General features: G+C 43.2%; 1 protein-coding gene across 1 annotated transcript; it reads right to left on the bottom strand.

The window, feature by feature from the left end:
• Nucleotides 1-2: 2 nt before the first annotated feature.
• fgl1 (fibrinogen-like 1) lies at nt 3-21,693 on the bottom strand (the record flags this gene model as incomplete). Its single annotated transcript, XM_079530284.1, has 7 exons — nt 21,611-21,693; nt 17,974-18,271; nt 17,694-17,856; nt 8,292-8,380; nt 5,091-5,179; nt 1,796-1,983; nt 3-207 (listed from the first exon to the last, which is right to left on the bottom strand). Exons 1-7 carry the CDS (start codon nt 21,677-21,679, stop codon nt 3-5), a joined length of 1,101 nt encoding a protein of 366 aa, XP_079386410.1. The 5' UTR covers nt 21,680-21,693.
• Between the last annotated feature and the right edge of the window lie 1,685 nt (nt 21,694-23,378).

Genomic DNA, 23,378 nt, shown 5'->3' on the forward strand with positions numbered 1-23,378 from the left:
CTTCATGGTCTGGGGGTGACGTTTCTCTTGACGGCGTTGGGGTCGTGGTCGGCGTCCATCTTGAAGCGGGACGGCCGTATCTTCATGACGGTGGTCTTCAGGGAGTACCACCACCCCCGCCAGGGGAACCACACCACCCCGTCGTCTGTGGCCGCGCTGTAGGGACCCCCGCGGTGGTAGACGCCGTTCAGGTGGGCTGAATGACACCTATATACGATACGGGCCGGAATGGAGACAGTCATGAAGGCATATAGCCTACTGAAGACCTGAGGACGGTTCTACAAATGCCTTCTAAATGAATGGAGACAGTCATGAAGGCATATAGCCTACTGAAGACCTGAGGACGGTTCTACAAATGCCTTCTAAATGAATGGAGACAGTCATGAAGGCATATAGCCTACTGAAGACCTGAGGACGGTTCTACAAATGGAGACAGTCATGAGGCATATAGCCTACTGAAGACCTGAGGACGGTTCTACAAATGGAGACAGTCATGAGGCATATAGCCTACTGAAGACCTGAGGACGGTTCTACAAATGGAGACAGTCATGAAGGCATATAGCCTACTGAAGACCTGAGGACGGTTCTACAAATGGAGACAGTCATGAGGCATATAGCCTACTGAAGACCTGAGGACGGTTCTACAAATGCCTTCTAAATTCTGACAGTTTTCTGAAAAACCTCATGCCTATGTCTATGTCAGTGTCAAGGACCCCCAAACATATATGTAATTGGCCGCCGACCCCCATGTGAAAATATGTTTTTCCAGGGACCCTCCCCAGAAGCAAAGATTTGAGTTAAAAACGTTCGCTCTGAAAGAATATGTATTCAAAGATTTGCGCCACATTTTCAAGATTATTCAAAAAATAGCAGATCGACAAGCTCGTAGCGCGGCACTCGCGCTATGAGCTTGTAGATCTGCTATTTTTCAATAGTTAAAGTATAACATAATGCTTAAAACACCAAAAGGGGTTCCCGCCCAGAATGGGTTATAGTGTTAGGGTCCATTTGGTTACATAGCAATTAAAATAAAAGTAGTAGCAGTAAAGGTATTTGCTGATTGATTGATTGATTGATTGAAGTATTTATTAACAGTTTGGAGAATTACAGTACATTTCAAGCACAACTCAGTACAAAACTGTTAACTGCGGGCGACAGCATAAAGCATTATTACGCTTGTTTACAAGAGGGTCCACCATGTTCAATTCATCATATCATTTAGAGACATACAAATAGACACTATATAGCCGAAAACAGGTAAAAAGGGGAAAAAAACATGAGGGGAAAAAGGGGTGGGGGGGATTCAGATTTTACGGGGGCCAGTTTCTTCTTTTTTGAGCCGTCCGTAGGTTTCGAAGGGGTCAAGGGATTCGCATGTCTTAATGACTGTTGGCTTATTGGGTTAAAATAAGTGTTAAATATCTCTGTATTTCTGTCATTCTAGATTTAAATAGCAGCTATACAAGCTTGTAGCGTGTCACTTTGTAGATGCTATTTTTGAAAAATCTTGAAAATGTGTGGAAATCTTTGAATGTATATTCTTTCAGAGCGAACGTGCAAACGAGCGAACTCAAATCTTTGTTTGGGAGGTCCCTGGAACAACATCATTTCAGATTTGGCTTTAAGTAGCATGTCAAGCTAGGGGGGTTTCATGATTCTGAATCCATTCCAAGCATTAGTTTTGAACAAAAAACACTCCTTGGGCTAAAAACGGCCGTAGACATCATGACAATTGTGATGAGGTCAGCACAATTGTGATGAGGTCAGCACATTTTGGGCAAGTGGCTATACCAACCTGTTGAACCACCATCCTCCCTGGTCCTCCAGGGCACAGCTGCCCCTGTAGCGGTCGTTGTCGCGGTCGTGGGTGCTGAAGGCCATGCCCTGGTGGCTGGCCCACGCGGACACGCCAGGCTGGTAGCTGGCAGAGAGCGCGTCGCCCGCGGTGCCCGAGAACTCGCCGAACGCCAGCCTGTACTGATCCTATACAGAAAGGGGGAGGGGAGCAGTGGGGTGGAACGTAAATAAGTGCATTCACTTAAAGGTATATTCAGTGATTTCACTTAATTCAAATATCACTTCTTTTGTTGTTTTGTTGTGATAATCCTCCCTACTGTGTGTGTGCAGAACATATAAGGCAGGGGTGGGCAACTGGCGGCCCGGGGGCCACATGCGGCCCCCACCTTCACTTAATGCGGCCCTCAGGTTAATGTCACAATACTGATATAATATTGGTTTCAGCTGTTTACAATTCCACAACATGCAAACATGACCTGCTTTAATTACTTCAGTCTAAATTAGTAGCTCAATGCTCAACACAAGTATAATTAAAGGCATTTGAAATGACATAAAAATGTTAATTTTTAGGATTCCAATTAAAAAATAGCAAAAATTCAAGATTTCAATTTGAACATAGCAAAAATAAAACGCGTCGCGCTGCGACGCGTTTTGAGCTTGTAGATCGGCTATTTTTGCTACGACAGCAATATATGGCCCTATAGGGAGTGAGTGTGGAAATATAGTGGCCCTCTCCATTGTCAAAGTTGCCCACCCCTGATATAAGGAGTTCCTCTCTGTCCCCAGTTAACCCCTGGGGGTCACAAAACCTTAGGTTTCATTTTTGGCTAGGTGGCCCAGCTTTCATCCAATCAGGATAGAGAGGGGCCTTCCGCCAATCATGATCGAGCAGGGGCGGGCCTTGGTATGTGTGCTTTTGGCCTGTTGCGTGTCCCCCCACTGTAGTGTGTGAATGTGCACATCTTGTTACCGGGGCGGACCTGGGTTTTTTTTCCAAATCACTCAAATCACTGAATTCTCCTGTAACTCTTTTATTGCGGCTAGCTGTTAGCATAAATGCCAGTTCCAGGTGCCACCATACGCGTTCACTTTAAGAGTAGGAGTTTTTAACAGTGATTTAAAAAAAGCCACTGAGGTTGCGTCCCTCAGGTTCTTGGGTAGGGCATTCCACAAGTATGGAGCCCTGGCTGCGAACGCCCGGTCACCCATGGTGACTAGTTTGGTTTTCATGGGAGTCAGGAGACCCCTACCCACCGATCTGAGGGTACGCGGGGGGTTACGGCTTTAGCATGGCAGAGATGTAGGTAGGGGGCGGGGCCAGGCCTCGCACAGCTTTAAAAGTTGTCAATACAATTTTAAAATCAATTCTAAAATGTACTGGCAACCAATGAAGGGATGCCAGTACAGGGGTGATGTGTTCATGCCTCTTCGTGTTTGTTAGCAGTCTCGCTGCAGAATTCTGTACCATTTGTAGGCGAGCTATTGCTTTTTTGGTGAGCCCAGAGTACATGGCATTGCAGTAGTCTAGAGGAGAGGGGAGGGTTAGATTACAGTGGCTGCTACTGAGATAAGACAGCCTGTTTCCTTTGGCCTGTACGTCCCAGCAGTGATCCACTGCCTTGGTACTTTATCACTAATCTCTCTCAAGACAGATTCAGCAGCTCAGCGGACGTTGGCTTTTCAGATCGCTTGCTCACGAACTGTATTCAAGAGACAAGACAAGTGTACTCGGGCGTGGAAGAATCAAGGGCAATGTGAATCATGGCCATGCAACAGGGACCAGGCAATCGTGTTCGGGAACAGTTTGAATAAAACTGAGTGAATCCCACCCTTAGGGCCGATTCATACTCCTATTTTACCGCTGTTTCGGCGCTGTAGTGCCGAAATGATTTAGGCTCGTCAGAAATTTTCAGTAGCACCGAAGAGCCGACTTTAGGACGGTACCCGCCCCCCCCGAACCTCAAATGACGTCACATTGTAGGCTCTACAGCGCCGAACCGACTTTTATTTGGCTCTAAAATAGGAGTATGAATCGGCCCTTAGAATGCCATTAGCAAAGAAGAACTAGTTCCACCACCTAATCCTCAACAGAACTAGTTCCACCACCTAATCCTCAACAGAACTAGTTCCACCACCTAATCCTCAACATAACTAGTTCCACCACCTAATCCTCAACATAACTAGTTCCACCACCTAATCCTCAACAGAACTAGTTCCACCACCTAATCCTCAACAGAACTAGTTCCACCACCTAATCCTCAACAGAACTAGTTCCACCACCTAATCCTCAACAGAACTAGTTCCACCACCTAATCCTCAACAGAACTAGTTCCACCACCTAATCCTCAACAGAACTAGTTCCACCACCTAATCCTCAACAGAACTAGTTCCACCACCTAATCCTCAACGGAACTAGTTCCACCACCTAATCCTCAACAGCCACTGTTGTTTTCATTGTTGTAAACCCACTGTCGGTGTGTGCCAAACACAAATTTCCATTTTGTGTCAAAGTTTAATGGACAATAAAGTTGTATTTTTATTCTTTATCTTTATACAGACATACGTAAACACGCGTCCTGCAGTCATTGGAGCGGTTAGGCACCGCTCAAAAATGATGCTTCATGCAATTGTAATCAATGCTACAAGTCAAATTCAAGGCGAAGAGGGTGGGTAGAATCAGAGTAAATCTGAATTGCCTTTTTGGCTACGGAGTTTAGGCTATTTATTGGACAGTGTAGGCTACACGGTGCTGCGTTGCTGCTTGCTATCGAGCCTGGCTCTTACCGAATGGTAACGTCAGATCCATAGGTCCCAATCGGATCCATAGGTCCCAATCGGATCCATAGGTCCCGGATTCGCCTCCTGGACTTGTTGTACTCATGCACTGTACTTAAGTACAATTAAAAATTCAATCCATTGGCCACTGTAAAGTTCATCCTACCTCCTCATTGGCCACTGTGAAGTTCATCCTACCTCCTCATTGGCCACTGTGAAGTTCATCCTACCTCCCCATTGGCCACTGTGAAGTTCATCCTACCTCCTCATTGGCCACTGTGAAGTTCATCCTACCTCCCCATTGGCCACTGTAAAGTTCATCCTACCTCCTCATTGGCCACTGTGAAGTTCATCCTACCTCCCCATTGTCCACTGTGAAGTTCATCCTACCTCCCCATTGGCCACTGTGAAGTTCATCCTACCTCCTCATTGGCCACTGTGAAGTTCATCCTACCTCCCCATTGGCCACTGTGAAGTTCATCCTACCTCCTCATTGGCCACTGTGAAGTTCATCCTACCTCCTCATTGGCCACTGTGAAGTTCTTGTATTCAGCGTAACGCTGGTTTCCTTCAAAGTCCTCCAGGTGGATCCTTAGAACGTAGTCCCCTACAGGGGGCGACATTTACACATTTACACATTGTCACCTGTAGAAGGAGACATTTGCACGCTGAGAAGGACCCTTCGCTAAGTCCCACTCCACTCTGCCAGACAAGCTGTGCTTCTCACCCATTGCGATGCATGTTAAATGATGGGGATTTCACTAGCTCTGGTCCATAGCTCTAATGCGTTGCATTTAGAGCTATGTTACTCTCAACTTCCGCCGCTCGCATGAATGCAGACCAGCCTCTCGTCTTTAGCGTAAATAAAAAGAACGTTATTGCTACTCACCAAAACAAAGGTGGGTTGTGTCATTAACTAAAAGTATTTTTTTTCCGGTGGAAACAAAATCCCCTTTTGGCCAAAAAGTACCGTTTCTACGTGTGGTGGGGGGCTCAGAGTGCTCCCACTAAGAAAGGTAAGCGTTCTAATGACACAACTCGCCTTTGTTTTGGTGAGTAGCAAAAACTTTCTTTTTATTTACGCTAAAGACGAGAGAGAGGCTGGTCTGCATTCAAAATGCAACGCTATGGACCAGAGCTAGGATTTCACCTAGGAGTGTAAGAGCACAAAGGGAAAAAAGAAAAAAATGTACTTTTGACATGAAGTGAATTATACTGTACCTGTTTGTACCTCATTTTGTCAAAAGCAATAAATAAAAGGTAAAAAAAAAGAAAGATTTCACCATGTAAATAATCGGTCGTTTCAGTAGCAACAAGGCCTACAGCATAGGCTATTATGCACTGGAAAAATGTGCATGTCATTATTCCAATAAACTACATACAAATACGAGGAAATGTTAGAGGGAGGAACCGTATCCAACTCAATGAACTTTAACGTCCAACAGGAGTTTTCATGTAATGCACGGTAAGAAGAATGTGTATTATTGCCGTCACCTAGTGGGTGAGTCGTGTACTGCAACTTTCCCGACATTAAAGATGGAGTGCCGTGATGGTTGTACTTTTTCCAATTGTTCATGTGTTTAAGAGGTGACAGTACTCCATTAGAACCATTGGTGTGGTTGTTATGTGCAATGATGTATTCCCTTTGTATTTAGGGTTTCTTCCTGGAGGCTGAACCCTTGACAGTCAAATTGGGTGGGTGCGGCTTCAGTTCATGTGGATCGCCACCCATCACCACCCACCAGGCAGACCAGGCATACTTAATGAACTGGTGGGCGTGCACACATAAAAACCACATTTTAACGAATACTGTACACTTTTTTCCTCCTTATATAACAATAAGACCTGATGATCATGCTTTAGGGTGTGAAAAAAATCATGGCACTCCATCTTTAAGCTGTGTGTGTGTACACAAGAGATGGTCGCGGCCACACAGCCAACTCAAGGTACGGCCACGGAGCCGACTTGGGGACCCAACGCAGCTCCTCCAAGGAAAACAAACAAATTAACGGAGCTGAACGTGAATCCCCCCCACCGCCCACCCCTTTTTTTCCCTCACTGTATATGTTTCTTTTCCCTTTTTACCTCCTTTATGATGAATTCCTGTTCTGTCCATTGTCTATATAGAAGTGTCTATTTGTACGTCTCTAAATGTTTTTGATGATTTGAACATGGTGGACCCTATTGGAAACAAGTGTAATGCTTAATTGGGTCGTCCACTCACAGTTAACAGCCTTTGTATTGAGTTTGTGCTTGAAATGTACTGTAATTCTGCAAACTGTTAATACATTTTTCAATCAATCAATCGACAACACAGCCAGGCCAAATTAACACTGACAGCTATATGAGGTGACGGAAGCATTCCTGAGCATATGCCACCTTAGCAACGGTTGCTAAACTATTTGGATTAGCATGGGACAATGGCTTTTGGGGAGTGGTTTAGCGAAGGGCCCATTTTGTCTAGCATGCACTCAACCTGGGCGGCGGTGGCTCAGGGGTAGAGTGGCCGGATGGTAACCGCAAGGTTGCCTGTTCGAACCCGGGCTCCCCCAGAGTTGCTGTCAAAGTGTCCTTGAGCAAGACACTGAACCCCTAATTGCTCCTGATGTGCTGGTTGGTGCCTTGCATGGTATCCGCCGCCATCGGTGTATGAATGTGTGTGTGTGAATGGGTGAATGTAATGCACAATCTATGTAAAGCGCCTTGGATAAAGGCGCTATATAAATGCACCATTTACCATTTAACCTGAGTTGGCGACATACAGTACAAGGATCCGCGATCACCCCAAAAATAGCAGTTTGAAAGCTCACAGCGTTGTGAGCTTGTTGATCTGCTATTTTTCACTTCATGTATGGATGTTAGGGTGAAAGTAGCCTGGGGTCCACCTATGCATTCTATGGCATAGGACAGCTCCCGGCACGATCCACCGGAAGAATCTAGACGCAGCTGCGCGACATGAGACTAATTAATTAGAGCGACAGAGTGAGAGAGAGGAGTGTGTGTGTGTGTGTGTGTGTGTGTGTGTGTGTGTGTGTGTGTGTGTGTGTGTGTGTGTGTGTGCATGTGTGCGTCAATTTAACAAAGGTGCAGACGATCAGAAATCAGCAGAGAGTGATCAACGTTTGCGCTACTCTATGCCGAATAGGCCTATCTCACAGAATGTCCCCGCCCCCTTTCGGGGCTAGTGGCGATAGCGTGACGTCACTCCATAGACACTACATGTTAACAGAGGTCATTTAAGAAGTCTACAACTTTTGTTTTCTCAAGGTAAGGTTTGTTCTATCTGTTCGAGCTGATTTACCATCTTGTTTGCTTCATAATAATATTGGTCTGTCACATTTTTACATTAGGAAATGTACTTAGATTCTCCAGAGAAAAAAACGTGTAAATGCTAATGTTAAATGACACCACTAGCTACCGGAAGGGGGCGTGGAAAGGGGGCTGTGAAATAGGCCTATTGAAGTGGACTCGGCCCCAGACTTTTTTTTCTCTCTCTGGAAATCAAAACGCCTGAGTTTCCGAGGCTAGGGTGAACGTGGTTAACAAAGAGTTTTGAATTATTTTATAAAGATATTGCTAATTAAAACATGACCACAATGGAGCCTTTTAGCCTTAATGTCTGACTGTACCTCGTGCTGTTTTACATTTCTGTCTAATAAAGTATTCAGTCCATCAATCACATTTATTTTGGCCACAATAATGGCGTCCTGAAGTCGGACCTTGTGCGGTGAGGTGGTGCAGGTTGTCATTCCCCACCCAGAACTCTGAACGGCTGTCCCCGAAACCCGACCGGTATTCAGCCCACGACCTGAGCGGGAAGACAGAAAAAGAGACAGAAAAAGAGAAAGAAAGAAAGAAAGAAAGAAAGAAAGAAAGAAAGAGAGAAAGAAAGAGGGGGAAGTGTTCAGCAGATACAATTTGATTTTCTGTAGTAATGTTGTTCTCTGTAAAGCCAACAACGCGTAAAATAATAAAACATTTAATCACATCTTGCAGTGCCATATGTTGCTAGCCTGGTTAATAAACCAGACCGAATCAGCCGTTGGCAAAACAAAATTGCCTACCAGCGGATTACGGTCTGGCGAGGCTCAGTAGCACGCCTCTTTCCTACAACCGAGAACAGGTCGGACCAATCGGGACACGGTATGCAATATGGGCGGGCTTTGGTACAGTGACGTTCAATGCTTGAGACTTTTGACTGACAGTAGCTCTGACCAATTGCGTCAAAGAGAAAATGTTTGAACCCGCCCCCCGGGAAATGAAATCCAAGTGGAGCCATTAATATACCGCGACAGTGTTGTGTGATATTAGTCTGGCTTATTAGCCAGGCTAATATGTTGCACCTTGACATTCAGGGGAGACACTATTAAAACACTTCTCAAATTCACACCTTTAATTCTGTTTGGATTAAATGCAGTGGTGGAAAGTAACTAATTGCATAATTACTTTAGCCCCTTAGATAGCACTTTGTGTACCCTTAGATAGCACTTTGTGTACCCTTAGATAGCACTTTGTGTACACTTAGATAGCACTTTGTGTACCCTTAGATAGCACTTTGTGTACCCTTAGATAGCACTTTGTGTACCCTTAGATAGCACTTTGTGTACCCTTAGATAGCACTTTGTGTACCCTTAGATAGCACTTTGTGTACCCTTAGATAGCACTTTGTGTACACTTAGATAGCACTTTGTGTACCCTTAGATAGCACTTTGTGTACCCTTAGATAGCACTTTGTGTACCCTTAGATAGCACTTTGTGTACCCTTAGATAGCACTTTGTGTACCCTTAGATAGCACTTTGTGTACCCTTAGATAGCACTTTGTGTACCCTTAGATAGCACTTTGTGTACCCTTAGATAGCACTTTGTGTAACCTTAGATAGCACTTTGTGTACCCTTAGATAGCACTTTGTGTAACCTTAGATAGCACTTTGTGTAACCTTAGATAGCACTTTGTGTACACTTAGATAGCACTTTGTGTACCCTTAGATAGCACTTTGTGTACCCTTAGATAGCACTTTGTGTAACCTTAGATAGCACTTTGTGTAACCTTAGATAGCACTTTGTGTAACCTTAGATAGCACTTTGTGTACCCTTAGATAGCACTTTGTGTACCCTTAGATAGCACTTTGTGTACCCTTAGATAGCACTTTGTGTAACCTTAGATAGCACTTTGTGTACCCTTAGATAGCACTTTGTGTAACCTTAGATAGCACTTTGTGTACCCTTAGATAGCACTTTGTGTACCCTTAGATAGCACTTTGTGTACCCTTAGATAGCACTTTGTGTACACTTAGATAGCACTTTGTGTACACTTAGATAGCACTTTGTGTACCCTTAGATAGCACTTTGTGTACCCTTAGATAGCACTTTGTGTAACCTTAGATAGCACTTTGTGTACCCTTAGATAGCACTTTGTGTACCCTTAGATAGCACTTTGTGTACCCTTAGATAGCACTTTGTGTACCCTTAGATAGCACTTTGTGTACACTTAGATAGCACTTTGTGTAACCTTAGATAGCACTTTGTGTACCCTTAGATAGCACTTTGTGTACCCTTAGATAGCACTTTGTGTACCCTTAGATAGCACTTTGTGTACCCTTAGATAGCACTTTGTGTACCCTTAGATAGCACTTTGTGTAACCTTAGATAGCACTTTGTGTACCCTTAGATAGCACTTTGTGTAACCTTAGATAGCACTTTGTGTAACCTTAGATAGCACTTTGTGTACACTTAGATAGCACTTTGTGTACCCTTAGATAGCACTTTGTGTACCCTTAGATAGCACTTTGTGTAACCTTAGATAGCACTTTGTGTAACCTTAGATAGCACTTTGTGTACCCTTAGATAGCACTTTGTGTACCCTTAGATAGCACTTTGTGTACCCTTAGATAGCACTTTGTGTAACCTTAGATAGCACTTTGTGTACCCTTAGATAGCACTTTGTGTAACCTTAGATAGCACTTTGTGTACCCTTAGATAGCACTTTGTGTACCCTTAGATAGCACTTTGTGTACCCTTAGATAGCACTTTGTGTACACTTAGATAGCACTTTGTGTACACTTAGATAGCACTTTGTGTACCCTTAGATAGCACTTTGTGTACCCTTAGATAGCACTTTGTGTAACCTTAGATAGCACTTTGTGTACCCTTAGATAGCACTTTGTGTACCCTTAGATAGCACTTTGTGTACCCTTAGATAGCACTTTGTGTACCCTTAGATAGCACTTTGTGTACACTTAGATAGCACTTTGTGTAACCTTAGATAGCACTTTGTGTACCCTTAGATAGCACTTTGTGTACCCTTAGATAGCACTTTGTGTACCCTTAGATAGCACTTTGTGTACACTTAGATAGCACTTTGTGTACACTTAGATAGCACTTTGTGTACCCTTAGATAGCACTTTGTGTACACTTAGATAGCACTTTGTGTACACTTAGATAGCACTTTGTGTACCCTTAGATAGCACTTTGTGTACACTTAGATAGCACTTTGTGTACACTTAGATAGCACTTTGTGTACACTTAGATAGCACTTTGTGTACCCTTAGATAGCACTTTGTGTACCCTTAGATAGCACTTTGTGTACCCTTAGATAGCACTTTGTGTACCCTTAGATAGCACTTTGTGTACACTTAGATAGCACTTTGTGTACACTTAGATAGCACTTTGTGTACCCTTAGATAGCACTTTGTGTACCCTTAGATAGCACTTTGTGTACCCTTAGATAGCACTTTGTGTACCCTTAGATAGCACTTTGTGTACACTTAGATAGCACTTTGTGTACCCTTAGATAGCACTTTGTGTACACTTAGATAGCACTTTGTGTACCCTTAGATAGCACTTTGTGTACACTTAGATAGCACTTTGTGTACACTTAGATAGCACTTTGTGTACCCTTAGATAGCACTTTGTGTACACTTAGATAGCACTTTGTGTACCCTTAGATAGCACTTTGTGTACACTTAGATAGCACTTTGTGTACCCTTAGATAGCACTTTGTGTACCCTTAGATAGCACTTTGTGTACCCTTAGATAGCACTTTGTGTACACTTAGATAGCACTTTGTGTACACTTAGATAGCACTTTGTGTACACTTAGATAGCACTTTGTGTACCCTTAGATAGCACTTTGTGTACACTTAGATAGCACTTTGTGTACACTTAGATAGCACTTTGTGTACACTTAGATAGCACTTTGTGTACCCTTAGATAGCACTTTGTGTACCCTTAGATAGCACTTTGTGTACCCTTAGATAGCACTTTGTGTACCCTTAGATAGCACTTTGTGTACACTTAGATAGCACTTTGTGTACACTTAGATAGCACTTTGTGTACACTTAGATAGCACTTTGTGTACCCTTAGATAGCACTTTGTGTACCCTTAGATAGCACTTTGTGTACCCTTAGATAGCACTTTGTGTACCCTTAGATAGCACTTTGTGTACACTTAGATAGCACTTTGTGTACCCTTAGATAGCACTTTGTGTACACTTAGATAGCACTTTGTGTACCCTTAGATAGCACTTTGTGTACACTTAGATAGCACTTTGTGTACACTTAGATAGCACTTTGTGTACCCTTAGATAGCACTTTGTGTACACTTAGATAGCACTTTGTGTACCCTTAGATAGCACTTTGTGTACCCTTAGATAGCACTTTGTGTACACTTAGATAGCACTTTGTGTACCCTTAGATAGCACTTTGTGTACCCTTAGATAGCACTTTGTGTACCCTTAGATAGCACTTTGTGTACACTTAGATAGCACTTTGTGTACACTTAGATAGCACTTTGTGTACCCTTAGATAGCACTTTGTGTACACTTAGATAGCACTTTGTGTACCCTTAGATAGCACTTTGTGTACCCTTAGATAGCACTTTGTGTACACTTAGATAGCACTTTGTGTACCCTTAGATAGCACTTTGTGTACCCTTAGATAGCACTTTGTGTACCCTTAGATAGCACTTTGTGTACACTTAGATAGCACTTTGTGTACACTTAGATAGCACTTTGTGTACACTTAGATAGCACTTTGTGTACCCTTAGATAGCACTTTGTGTACACTTAGATAGCACTTTGTGTACACTTAGATAGCACTTTGTGTACCCTTAGATAGCACTTTGTGTACACTTAGATAGCACTTTGTGTACACTTAGATAGCACTTTGTGTACCCTTAGATAGCACTTTGTGTACACTTAGATAGCACTTTGTGTACCCTTAGATAGCACTTTGTGTACACTTAGATAGCACTTTGTGTACACTTAGATAGCACTTTGTGTACACTTAGATAGCACTTTGTGTACCCTTAGATAGCACTTTGTGTACACTTAGATAGCACTTTGTGTACCCTTAGATAGCACTTTGTGTACCCTTAGATAGCACTTTGTGTACACTTAGATAGCACTTTGTGTACACTTAGATAGCACTTTGTGTACACTTAGATAGCACTTTGTGTACCCTTAGATAGCACTTTGTGTACACTTAGATAGCACTTTGTGTACACTTAGATAGCACTTTGTGTACCCTTAGATAGCACTTTGTGTACACTTAGATAGCACTTTGTGTACACTTAGATAGCACTTTGTGTACCCTTAGATAGCACTTTGTGTACACTTAGATAGCACTTTGTGTACACTTAGATAGCACTTTGTGTACCCTTAGATAGCACTTTGTGTACCCTTAGATAGCACTTTGTGTACACTTAGATAGCACTTTGTGTACCCTTAGATAGCACTTTGTGTACACTTAGATAGCACTTTGTGTACACTTAGATAGCACTTTGTGTACCCTTAGATAGCACTTTGTGTACACTTAGATAGCACTTTGTGTACACTTAGATAGCACTTTGTGTACCCTTAGATAGCACTTTGTGTACACTTAGATAGCACTTTGTGTACACTTAGATAGCACTTTGTGTACCCTTAGATAGCACTTTGTGTACACTTAGATAGCACTTTGTGTACCCTTAGATAGCACTTTGTGTACACTTAGATAGCACTTTGTGTACACTTAGATAGCACTTTGTGTACACTTAGATAGCACTTTGTGTACCCTTAGATAGCACTTTGTGTACACTTAGATAGCACTTTGTGTACCCTTAGATAGCACTTTGTGTACCCTTAGATAGCACTTTGTGTACACTTAGATAGCACTTTGTGTACACTTAGATAGCACTTTGTGTACACTTAGATAGCACTTTGTGTACCCTTAGATAGCACTTTGTGTACACTTAGATAGCACTTTGTGTACACTTAGATAGCACTTTGTGTACCCTTAGATAGCACTTTGTGTACACTTAGATAGCACTTTGTGTACACTTAGATAGCACTTTGTGTACCCTTAGATAGCACTTTGTGTACACTTAGATAGCACTTTGTGTACACTTAGATAGCACTTTGTGTACCCTTAGATAGCACTTTGTGTACCCTTAGATAGCACTTTGTGTACACTTAGATAGCACTTTGTGTACCCTTAGATAGCACTTTGTGTACACTTAGATAGCACTTTGTGTACACTTAGATAGCACTTTGTGTACCCTTAGATAGCACTTTGTGTACCCTTAGATAGCACTTTGTGTACACTTAGATAGCACTTTGTGTAACCTTAGATAGCACTTTGTGTACACTTAGATAGCACTTTGTGTACACTTAGATAGCACTTTGTGTACCCTTAGATAGCACTTTGTGTACCCTTAGATAGCACTTTGTGTACACTTAGATAGCACTTTGTGTACACTTAGATAGCACTTTGTGTACACTTAGATAGCACTTTGTGTACACTTAGATAGCACTTTGTGTACACTTAGATAGCACTTTGTGTACCCTTAGATAGCACTTTGTGTAACCTTAGATAGCACTTTGTGTAACCTTAGATAGCACTTTGTGTACCCTTAGATAGCACTTTGTGTACACTTAGATAGCACTTTGTGTAACCTTAGATAGCACTTTGTGTACACTTAGATAGCACTTTGTGTACACTTAGATAGCACTTTGTGTACACTTAGATAGCACTTTGTGTACACTTAGATAGCACTTTGTGTACACTTAGATAGCACTTTGTGTACACTTAGATAGCACTTTGTGTACACTTAGATAGCACTTTGTGTACACTTAGATAGCACTTTGTGTACACTTAGATAGCACTTTGTGTACCCTTAGATAGCACTTTGTGTACCCTTAGATAGCACTTTGTGTAACCTTAGATAGCACTTTGTGTACCCTTAGATAGCACTTTGTGTACACTTAGATAGCACTTTGTGTACCCTTAGATAGCACTTTGTGTACACTTAGATAGCACTTTGTGTACACTTAGATAGCACTTTGTGTACACTTAGATAGCACTTTGTGTACCCTTAGATAGCACTTTGTGTACACTTAGATAGCACTTTGTGTACACTTAGATAGCACTTTGTGTACCCTTAGATAGCACTTTGTGTACACTTAGATAGCACTTTGTGTACACTTAGATAGCACTTTGTGTACACTTAGATAGCACTTTGTGTACACTTAGATAGCACTTTGTGTACACTTAGATAGCACTTTGTGTACACTTAGATAGCACTTTGTGTACACTTAGATAGCACTTTGTGTACACTTAGATAGCACTTTGTGTACCCTTAGATAGCACTTTGTGTACACTTAGATAGCACTTTGTGTACACTTAGATAGCACTTTGTGTACACTTAGATAGCACTTTGTGTACACTTAGATAGCACTTTGTGTACACTTAGATAGCACTTTGTGTACACTTAGATAGCACTTTGTGTACACTTAGATAGCACTTTGTGTACACTTAGATAGCACTTTGTGTACACTTAGATAGCACTTTGTGTACACTTAGATAGCACTTTGTGTACACTTAGATAGCACTTTGTGTACACTTAGATAGCACTTTGTGTACACTTAGATAGCACTTTGTGTACACTTAGATAGCACTTTGTGTACACTTAGATAGCACTTTGTGTACACTTAGATAGCACTTTGTGTACACTTAGATAGCACTTTGTGTACACTTAGATAGCACTTTGTGTACACTTAGATAGCACTTTGTGTACACTTAGATAGCACTTTGTGTACACTTAGATAGCACTTTGTGTACACTTAGATAGCACTTTGTGTACACTTAGATAGCACTTTGTGTACCCTTAGATAGCACTTTGTGTACCCTTAGATAGCACTTTGTGTAACCTTAGATAGCACTTTGTGTACCCTTAGATAGCACTTTGTGTACCCTTAGATAGCACTTTGTGTACCCTTAGATAGCACTTTGTGTACCCTTAGATAGCACTTTGTGTACCCTTAGATAGCACTTTGTGTACACTTAGATAGCACTTTGTGTAACCTTAGATAGCACTTTGTGTACACTTAGATAGCACTTTGTGTACACTTAGATAGCACTTTGTGTACACTTAGATAGCACTTTGTGTACACTTAGATAGCACTTTGTGTACACTTAGATAGCACTTTGTGTACACTTAGATAGCACTTTGTGTACACTTAGATAGCACTTTGTGTACCCTTAGATAGCACTTTGTGTACACTTAGATAGCACTTTGTGTACACTTAGATAGCACTTTGTGTACACTTAGATAGCACTTTGTGTACACTTAGATAGCACTTTGTGTACACTTAGATAGCACTTTGTGTACACTTAGATAGCACTTTGTGTACACTTAGATAGCACTTTGTGTACACTTAGATAGCACTTTGTGTACACTTAGATAGCACTTTGTGTACACTTAGATAGCACTTTGTGTACACTTAGATAGCACTTTGTGTACACTTAGATAGCACTTTGTGTACACTTAGATAGCACTTTGTGTACACTTAGATAGCACTTTGTGTACACTTAGATAGCACTTTGTGTACACTTAGATAGCACTTTGTGTAACCTTAGATAGCACTTTGTGTACACTTAGATAGCACTTTGTGTACACTTAGATAGCACTTTGTGTACACTTAGATAGCACTTTGTGTACACTTAGATAGCACTTTGTGTACACTTAGATAGCACTTTGTGTACACTTAGATAGCACTTTGTGTACACTTAGATAGCACTTTGTGTACACTTAGATAGCACTTTGTGTACCCTTAGATAGCACTTTGTGTACACTTAGATAGCACTTTGTGTACACTTAGATAGCACTTTGTGTACACTTAGATAGCACTTTGTGTACACTTAGATAGCACTTTGTGTACACTTAGATAGCACTTTGTGTACACTTAGATAGCACTTTGTGTACCCTTAGATAGCACTTTGTGTACACTTAGATAGCACTTTGTGTACACTTAGATAACACTTTGTGTACACTTAGATAGCACTTTGTGTAACCTTAGATAGCACTTTGTGTACCCTTAGATAGCACTTTGTGTACACTTAGATAGCACTTTGTGTACACTTAGATAGCATTTGTATACAGACAGGCATGTTACGTAGACAGCACTAGAATTGCATTTTGATGTAGTCATAGCACTTTATAGTATATATGTATAGTATAGTATGTATAGTTTATATGTAGCCTATAGTTTCATTATATAGATATTCCACTGTTACGTTCTTAGCTTACGCATATTTCATGATAACTACTTTTTATGTATGTGATGTATTGCCATGTTTTTGTTCTTGCTTAATGTAAATCACTCTGGATTAAGAGCGTCTGCTAAATGCCTAAATTGTAAATTGTGCTTAAGTACTGTACGTAGGTACAGTACAATTTAGAGCTACTTGTACTTTACTGTACTGGAGTATTTCACACTTTCAGTAATTACTTACTTCTGCTCCACTACATTTTAGATGCAAATATATTGTACTTTTACTCCAATACAATTATTTGAAAACTTTAGTTACTATAGTGTACTTGATGTACTCTTTTGATTGGCTATTTTGACTATTCACAAATATTTTTTTCAAAATAGTAAAAAGAATAATCACACCCGCTCTTATCATTATACATCATCATAAATTATGACAGGTAGGCAGTTGCTGCCGATACTTTTGTACTTTTACTCAAGTACATTTTCAATTCCGTACTTTTACTTGTAACAAAGTAGTTCTAAATTGCAGTATTGGTACTTTTACTTAAGTAAAACAATTGAGTACTTTTTCCACCACTGCTTACGCACCTGTTGAAGCTCTCGGTCCCGTCGACGCGTCTCTGTACCAAGGTCCAGCCACCACCGTCACTCATGTCACAGTAGACGGAGACTGGAGCAGCACTGCCCCCTTGTGGCGTGACAGCGTACACCCCACTGGACCTGGAGCCAGACTGGAACACCTGCGAGCAATCTGACGGGCACACGCACGCGCACACACACAGAGGTGTGATTTGTAATGATAATTTTTTGCTATTGTTTGGGTTTCGGGGAGAGACATCACATCACTGTGCTGGGGGTGTGGCCGTACCTCTGTGCTGGGTGTGGTCATCAGGGGGCAGCGGCTCCTGGTTGGCTGCAGTCTTGTGGGTGTGGTCATCATCAGGCGACAACGGCGGCGGCTCCTGGTTGGCTGCGGTCTTGTGGGTGTGGTCATCGTCAGGCGACAACGGCGGCGGCTCCTGGTTGGCTGCCGTCTTGTGGGGGCGGGGCTGGTTGAGCAGCTGCAGTCGGTGGAGCAGGATCTCCTGCTTCAGCACTTTGCTCTTGAGGAGCTTCTCCTGCTCTCTGAGACGAGACAGCTCCTCCGCACAGCGCTCCGACACGGCCTGCACACAGTAGAGACAGCAGAGACAGTAGAGACAGTAGAGACAGTAGAGACAGTAGAGACAGTAGAGACAGTAGAGACAGTAGAGACAGTAGAGACAGCTCCTCCGCACAGCGCTCCGACACGGCCTGCACACAGTAGAGACAGTAGAGACAGTAGAGACAGCAGAGACAGCAGAGACAGTAGAGACAGTAGAGACAGTAGAGACAGTAGAGACACGAGACAGTAGAGACAGTAGAGACAGTAGAGACAGTAGAGACAGTAGAGACAGCAGAGACAGTAGAGACAGTAGAGACAGCAGAGACAGTAGAGACAGTAGAGACAGTAGAGACAGTAGAGACAGTAGACAGCTCCTCCGCACAGCGCTCCGACACGGCCTGCACACAGTAGCGGTGTAACCATACATTTTAACACTCCGATTGCCCGGGGTAATTGAATCCATTAAATCAGAGCGGCCAAGCGATTTATAGCAACGGAGCACTTTTACCGACGGACCGGAGGTTATACCGGATGTGGCCAAAACACTGTAACGGCGATCAACAACAACGGGAGGCATGATTAAATCTAACGCAACGAGCGACTGGACAGCAGTGGGCCGTCTAACACAGGATCTTTTCTTAGAATTGACAGCGATACGATACGTATCACGATACATGGTTGACGATGCGATACATGGACGATATTGGTTCATTATGGCGATACGATACGAATCAATGCTTTGAAATCGATACAGTAACTATTTAAAAAAATACATTGACATTATTTGAAACTAAGTAATTAAACCCCATATTTTTCTTTTTTCTTCTAAAAATTGCTAAATACCACGCACAAAAATGTAGTATTGATACAATCGATTCTTTGCTTAGCAAAACGATTCGATACCGATTATCTGCATTGCAAAACGATACGATACATAGTCAATGTTGCGGTTTTCATTTAGATATACTTCGATTCATGAAATTAAAATCGACACATAGTCATACACGCACGCACGCACGCACAGACCTACTTGTGGACTGCTGCATAGTGTCTTGTTATCGATTGTAGCAATCAAAATAAATCAAATCAGAGGTTCTACCAACAGGAATATAATGTTGATTATGGAAACGGTGATTCCTTAATTATATGTTTCTGTTTTTATTGTTGTTATTGCTGCTACAAAACCATGTAATCTTAACTATATTCTGTACTTGAGATTTAAGACATACAATGCATGCCTATAGAGCGTCACAGTCCCGCCTCCTACCCTGGACCGGGTAATGAAACCCAATGCATTTTTCCCATAGACATTTCTTAAAGTATTTATTTAAAGACGGTTACGCCGCGGACAAAGCCAACTCGAGTCGTGACAACTCATGACAACACAAACAATATTTTGGACCAAATAATTACAAAGAAGAAAAACAACAAAAAAAGTGTTGTAACCTGCCGTTTTTTTCTTCTTTCTAATTATTTGTTTGGTCCAAAATATTGTTTGTGTTGTCATGAGTTGTCACGACTCGAGTTGGCTTTGTCCGCGGCGTAACCGTCTTTAAATAAATACTTTAAGAAATGTCTATGAGGAAAATGCATTGGGTTTCATTTCCTGGTCCAGGGTAGGAGGCGGGACTGCGACGCTCTATACTTATTGAACAGTAGTAGAGTAGACAGAAGACGTGAGATTTTGAGTGGTGCAACCACTCCGAGGAACAGCAATGTCCCTATGTCCCTATGTCCCTATGTCCGTCCCTATGTCCATATGTCCGTCCCTATGTCCCTATGTCCCTATGTCCGTCCCTATGTCCCTATGTCCGTCCCTATGTTTAGAGTACCAACAGGGGGCACTGTTGCACCACTCACTTCAGACTGGTCTGATTTTTTCAAAGATTAGACACTTACATTCTGTATACTTAGAGAACTAATATACAGTACTTGATTGGCTCTGTACCCTCCCAGCCCTCCGCCCACACCACATCTCCTTACTGGCCTACCGGCATGTGCACTTAAGCCTCTCCAACTGATCCAAAATGCCGCAGCTCGCTTGGTCTTCAACCAGCCAAAATTCTCTCATGTCTCCCCCCTGCTCCGCTCCCTCCACTGGCTCCGGTCGCTGCCCGCACAGAATACAAAACTCTGATGCTGGCATTTAAAGCAACCAAAGGTATGGCCCCCCCATATCTTGCAAGTATGATTGAACCCTACAAACCCTCCCACGCACTCAGATCAGCCAATGCAGGGAAGCTGGAAGTACCCTCACTAAAAACGCCGGGACAACGCTCCACACGTCCCAAACTCTTCTCCCTTCTGGCTCCAAAACTGTGGAATGCACTCCCTGTTGCAGTCAGAACTGCAGCATCACTCCCAATCTTCCGCCGGAGTCTGAAAACCCACCTTTTCAGACTCCACCATGGCCCATAGCACTTACCCTACCCCCTTAGACAGCACTTTTTAGACTTAGATAGCATTTGATACAGACTTATAGCATGTTATGTAGACAGCACAATAATTGCATTGTATGTAGTCATATAACACTTCATAGTATATATGTACAGCATAGTATAGTATATATGTATAGTTTATATGTACAGTGTCATTATATAGATATGTTCTAGCTACGTTCTTAGCTTACGCATGTTTCATGATAAATGCTTTTTATATATGTGATGTATTCCCATGCCTTTTGTTCTTGCTTAATGTAAATCGCTCTGGATTAAGAGCGTCTGCTAAATGCCTAAATTGTAAATTGTCAATGGATGTGTCATCTAGGAGGGTTATTAAACACATTGAGGTACCTCCAGGTACCTTGCAAAAATGCAGGGAAAATTCATGAGAGCCCCAAATCCATATGGCCACCATCAAAAACCTGTTAAGGCACAATAAGGCAAAATTAACTCAAATTCACTCTGCTTTCAGTAGCACGTGACGTGTCAAACTAGGGGGTTTTCATGATTCTGAATCCATTCCAAGCATTAGTTGTGCACAAAAAACACTCCTTGGGATAAAAACGGCCATAGCCACTTGCCCAAATGTGCTCAAATGTGCTGACCTCATCACATTTGTGATGACGGCTATGGCTGTTTTTAGCCCAAGCAGTGTTTTTTGTGCAAAACTAATGCTGGATTTGAGGCTCTCGTGAATTTTCCCCGCATTTGTGCGAGGTACACGAGGGCCTCAATTAGTTTAATAACCCTCCTAGATCCATTGAGAAACGGACCTTTGCTCTCCGCAGTCACGGCACTGCTGTAAACGACCCAACTATGTGCCAGAGTGGTTCTACTTGCATTGTGGTATTAATGCTATACTTGTACTAAAGACAAACTAAACATTAATCCGAGTACTTATCACTGTCACTGATACTTACAGCCAGGGTGAGAGACGCAGCTTTGAGGACAACCAGCGCCAGGAGGAGAAGCTGAACACATCCCCCCATGATCCTCTCTGCAGAACAACACTCCTGAGACGCCTTTACTTAGAAAACAAATATACTTCTTTCTAGCAGTTAAAAAGATAAGCTGATCCGTTTTGAATTTGAACCCACAGCTGAATCTCTGGGATTATGGTCCATATGAGCATTACATGCACGCATAAAACTGCAGGCGTGTGAGAGGAGGAGGAGGAGGAGAAGGAGGGAAAATATGAAGAAAAATACTGATGGAATACCAGATTAGCTGCAGTCATAAAATCCCAAATATGCAGGGTGCTGATTCAGAACAGACACACACGCACGTGTGCAGTTGCACATGTACGCACGCACGCACGCACGCACGCACGCACGCACGCACGCACGCACGCACGCACACACACACATGCACATGCACACACACAAGCCCACAGGATTTGGTGAAAAAACAATTGACTGTGATTTGCAATAGAATAGTGGAACAGACCTCCATTAACATATTAAGCTGATAAAACACTCTCAAAGTATAGTCTTCGACTATAAATGTATAGCCTACCATGTACAGAACATCAGCCAGGAGTCTGAGGTCAGCCAAAGTGCAGCATAGCTGGACAGTTTAGCAGTTTTTGTTCACTGCATACTTGCTGGAATTGCACTTTATCTTTATCTCCTGTATGTTCTGTTGTGCTGTCTGTCTGTCTGTCTGTCTGTCTGTCTGTCTGTCTGCCTGCCTGTCTGCCTCCCTGCCTCCCTGCCTCCCTCCCTCCCTCCCTCCCTGCCTCCCTCCCTCTCTCCCTGCCTCCCTCCCTGCCTCCCTGCCTGCCTCCCTCCCTCCCTCCCTGCCTCCCTGCCTCCCTCCCTCTCTCCCTGCCTCCCTCCCTGCCTCCCTCCCTGCCTCCCTCCCTGCCTCCCTCCCTCCCTCCCTCCCTGCCTCTCTCCCTGCCTCCCTGCCTCCCTGCCTGCCTCCCTCCCTCCCTCCCTGCCTCCCTCCCTGCCTCCCTGCCTGCCTCCCTCCCTGCCTCCCTGCCTGCCTCCCTCCCTGCCTCCCTCCCTGCCTCCCTGCCTCCCTCCCTCCCTCCCTCCCTCCCTCCCTCCCTCCCTCCCTCCCTGCCTGCCTCCCTGCCTGCCTCCCTCCCTGCCTCCCTCCCTGCCTCCCTGCCTCCCTGCCTCCCTCCCTCCCTCCCCCCCTCCCTCCCTGCCTCCCTCTCTGCCTCCCTGCCTGCCTCCCTCCCTGCCTCCCTGCCTCCCTGCCTCCCTCCCTCCCTCCCCGCCTCCCTGCCTCCCTCCCTGCCTGCCTCCCTCCCTGCCTCCCTCCCTGCCTGCCTCCCTCCCTGCCTCCCTCCCTGCCTGACCTTGAAGAGACAACCAGCTAAACTATGGTCAGCTTTATCAACGCCTTATCATCACATGAAAGGATTGAATTAAAAGCAGTTTATACAGTATATACACAATATAGTCCAACTCTCCCACGGGTCAAAGAAGAAGAAGAAAAGAAGGCCTACCCCTCTCTGCCATTCGTTTTTTTGGTTTGTATTATAGCAATCTGGGAACCCATTTTGTTAAAATTAAAAAAGGCGGGTGGGCTGAAATGATTCGTTTTTGACTCTGGGGGGCACCACCACCACCGGGTGCTTCTGTGTTTATTCCTACTAACAACAACTACATGTTTAGGGCAGTGGTGCTGTGTCGAGAGATGACATAGTTATGGGACTACATGAGGCCACTGAAA

Source organism: Electrona antarctica (genome assembly GCF_951216825.1).
Source record: "Electrona antarctica genome assembly, chromosome: 19".
NCBI lineage: Eukaryota > Metazoa > Chordata > Actinopteri > Myctophiformes > Myctophidae > Electrona > Electrona antarctica.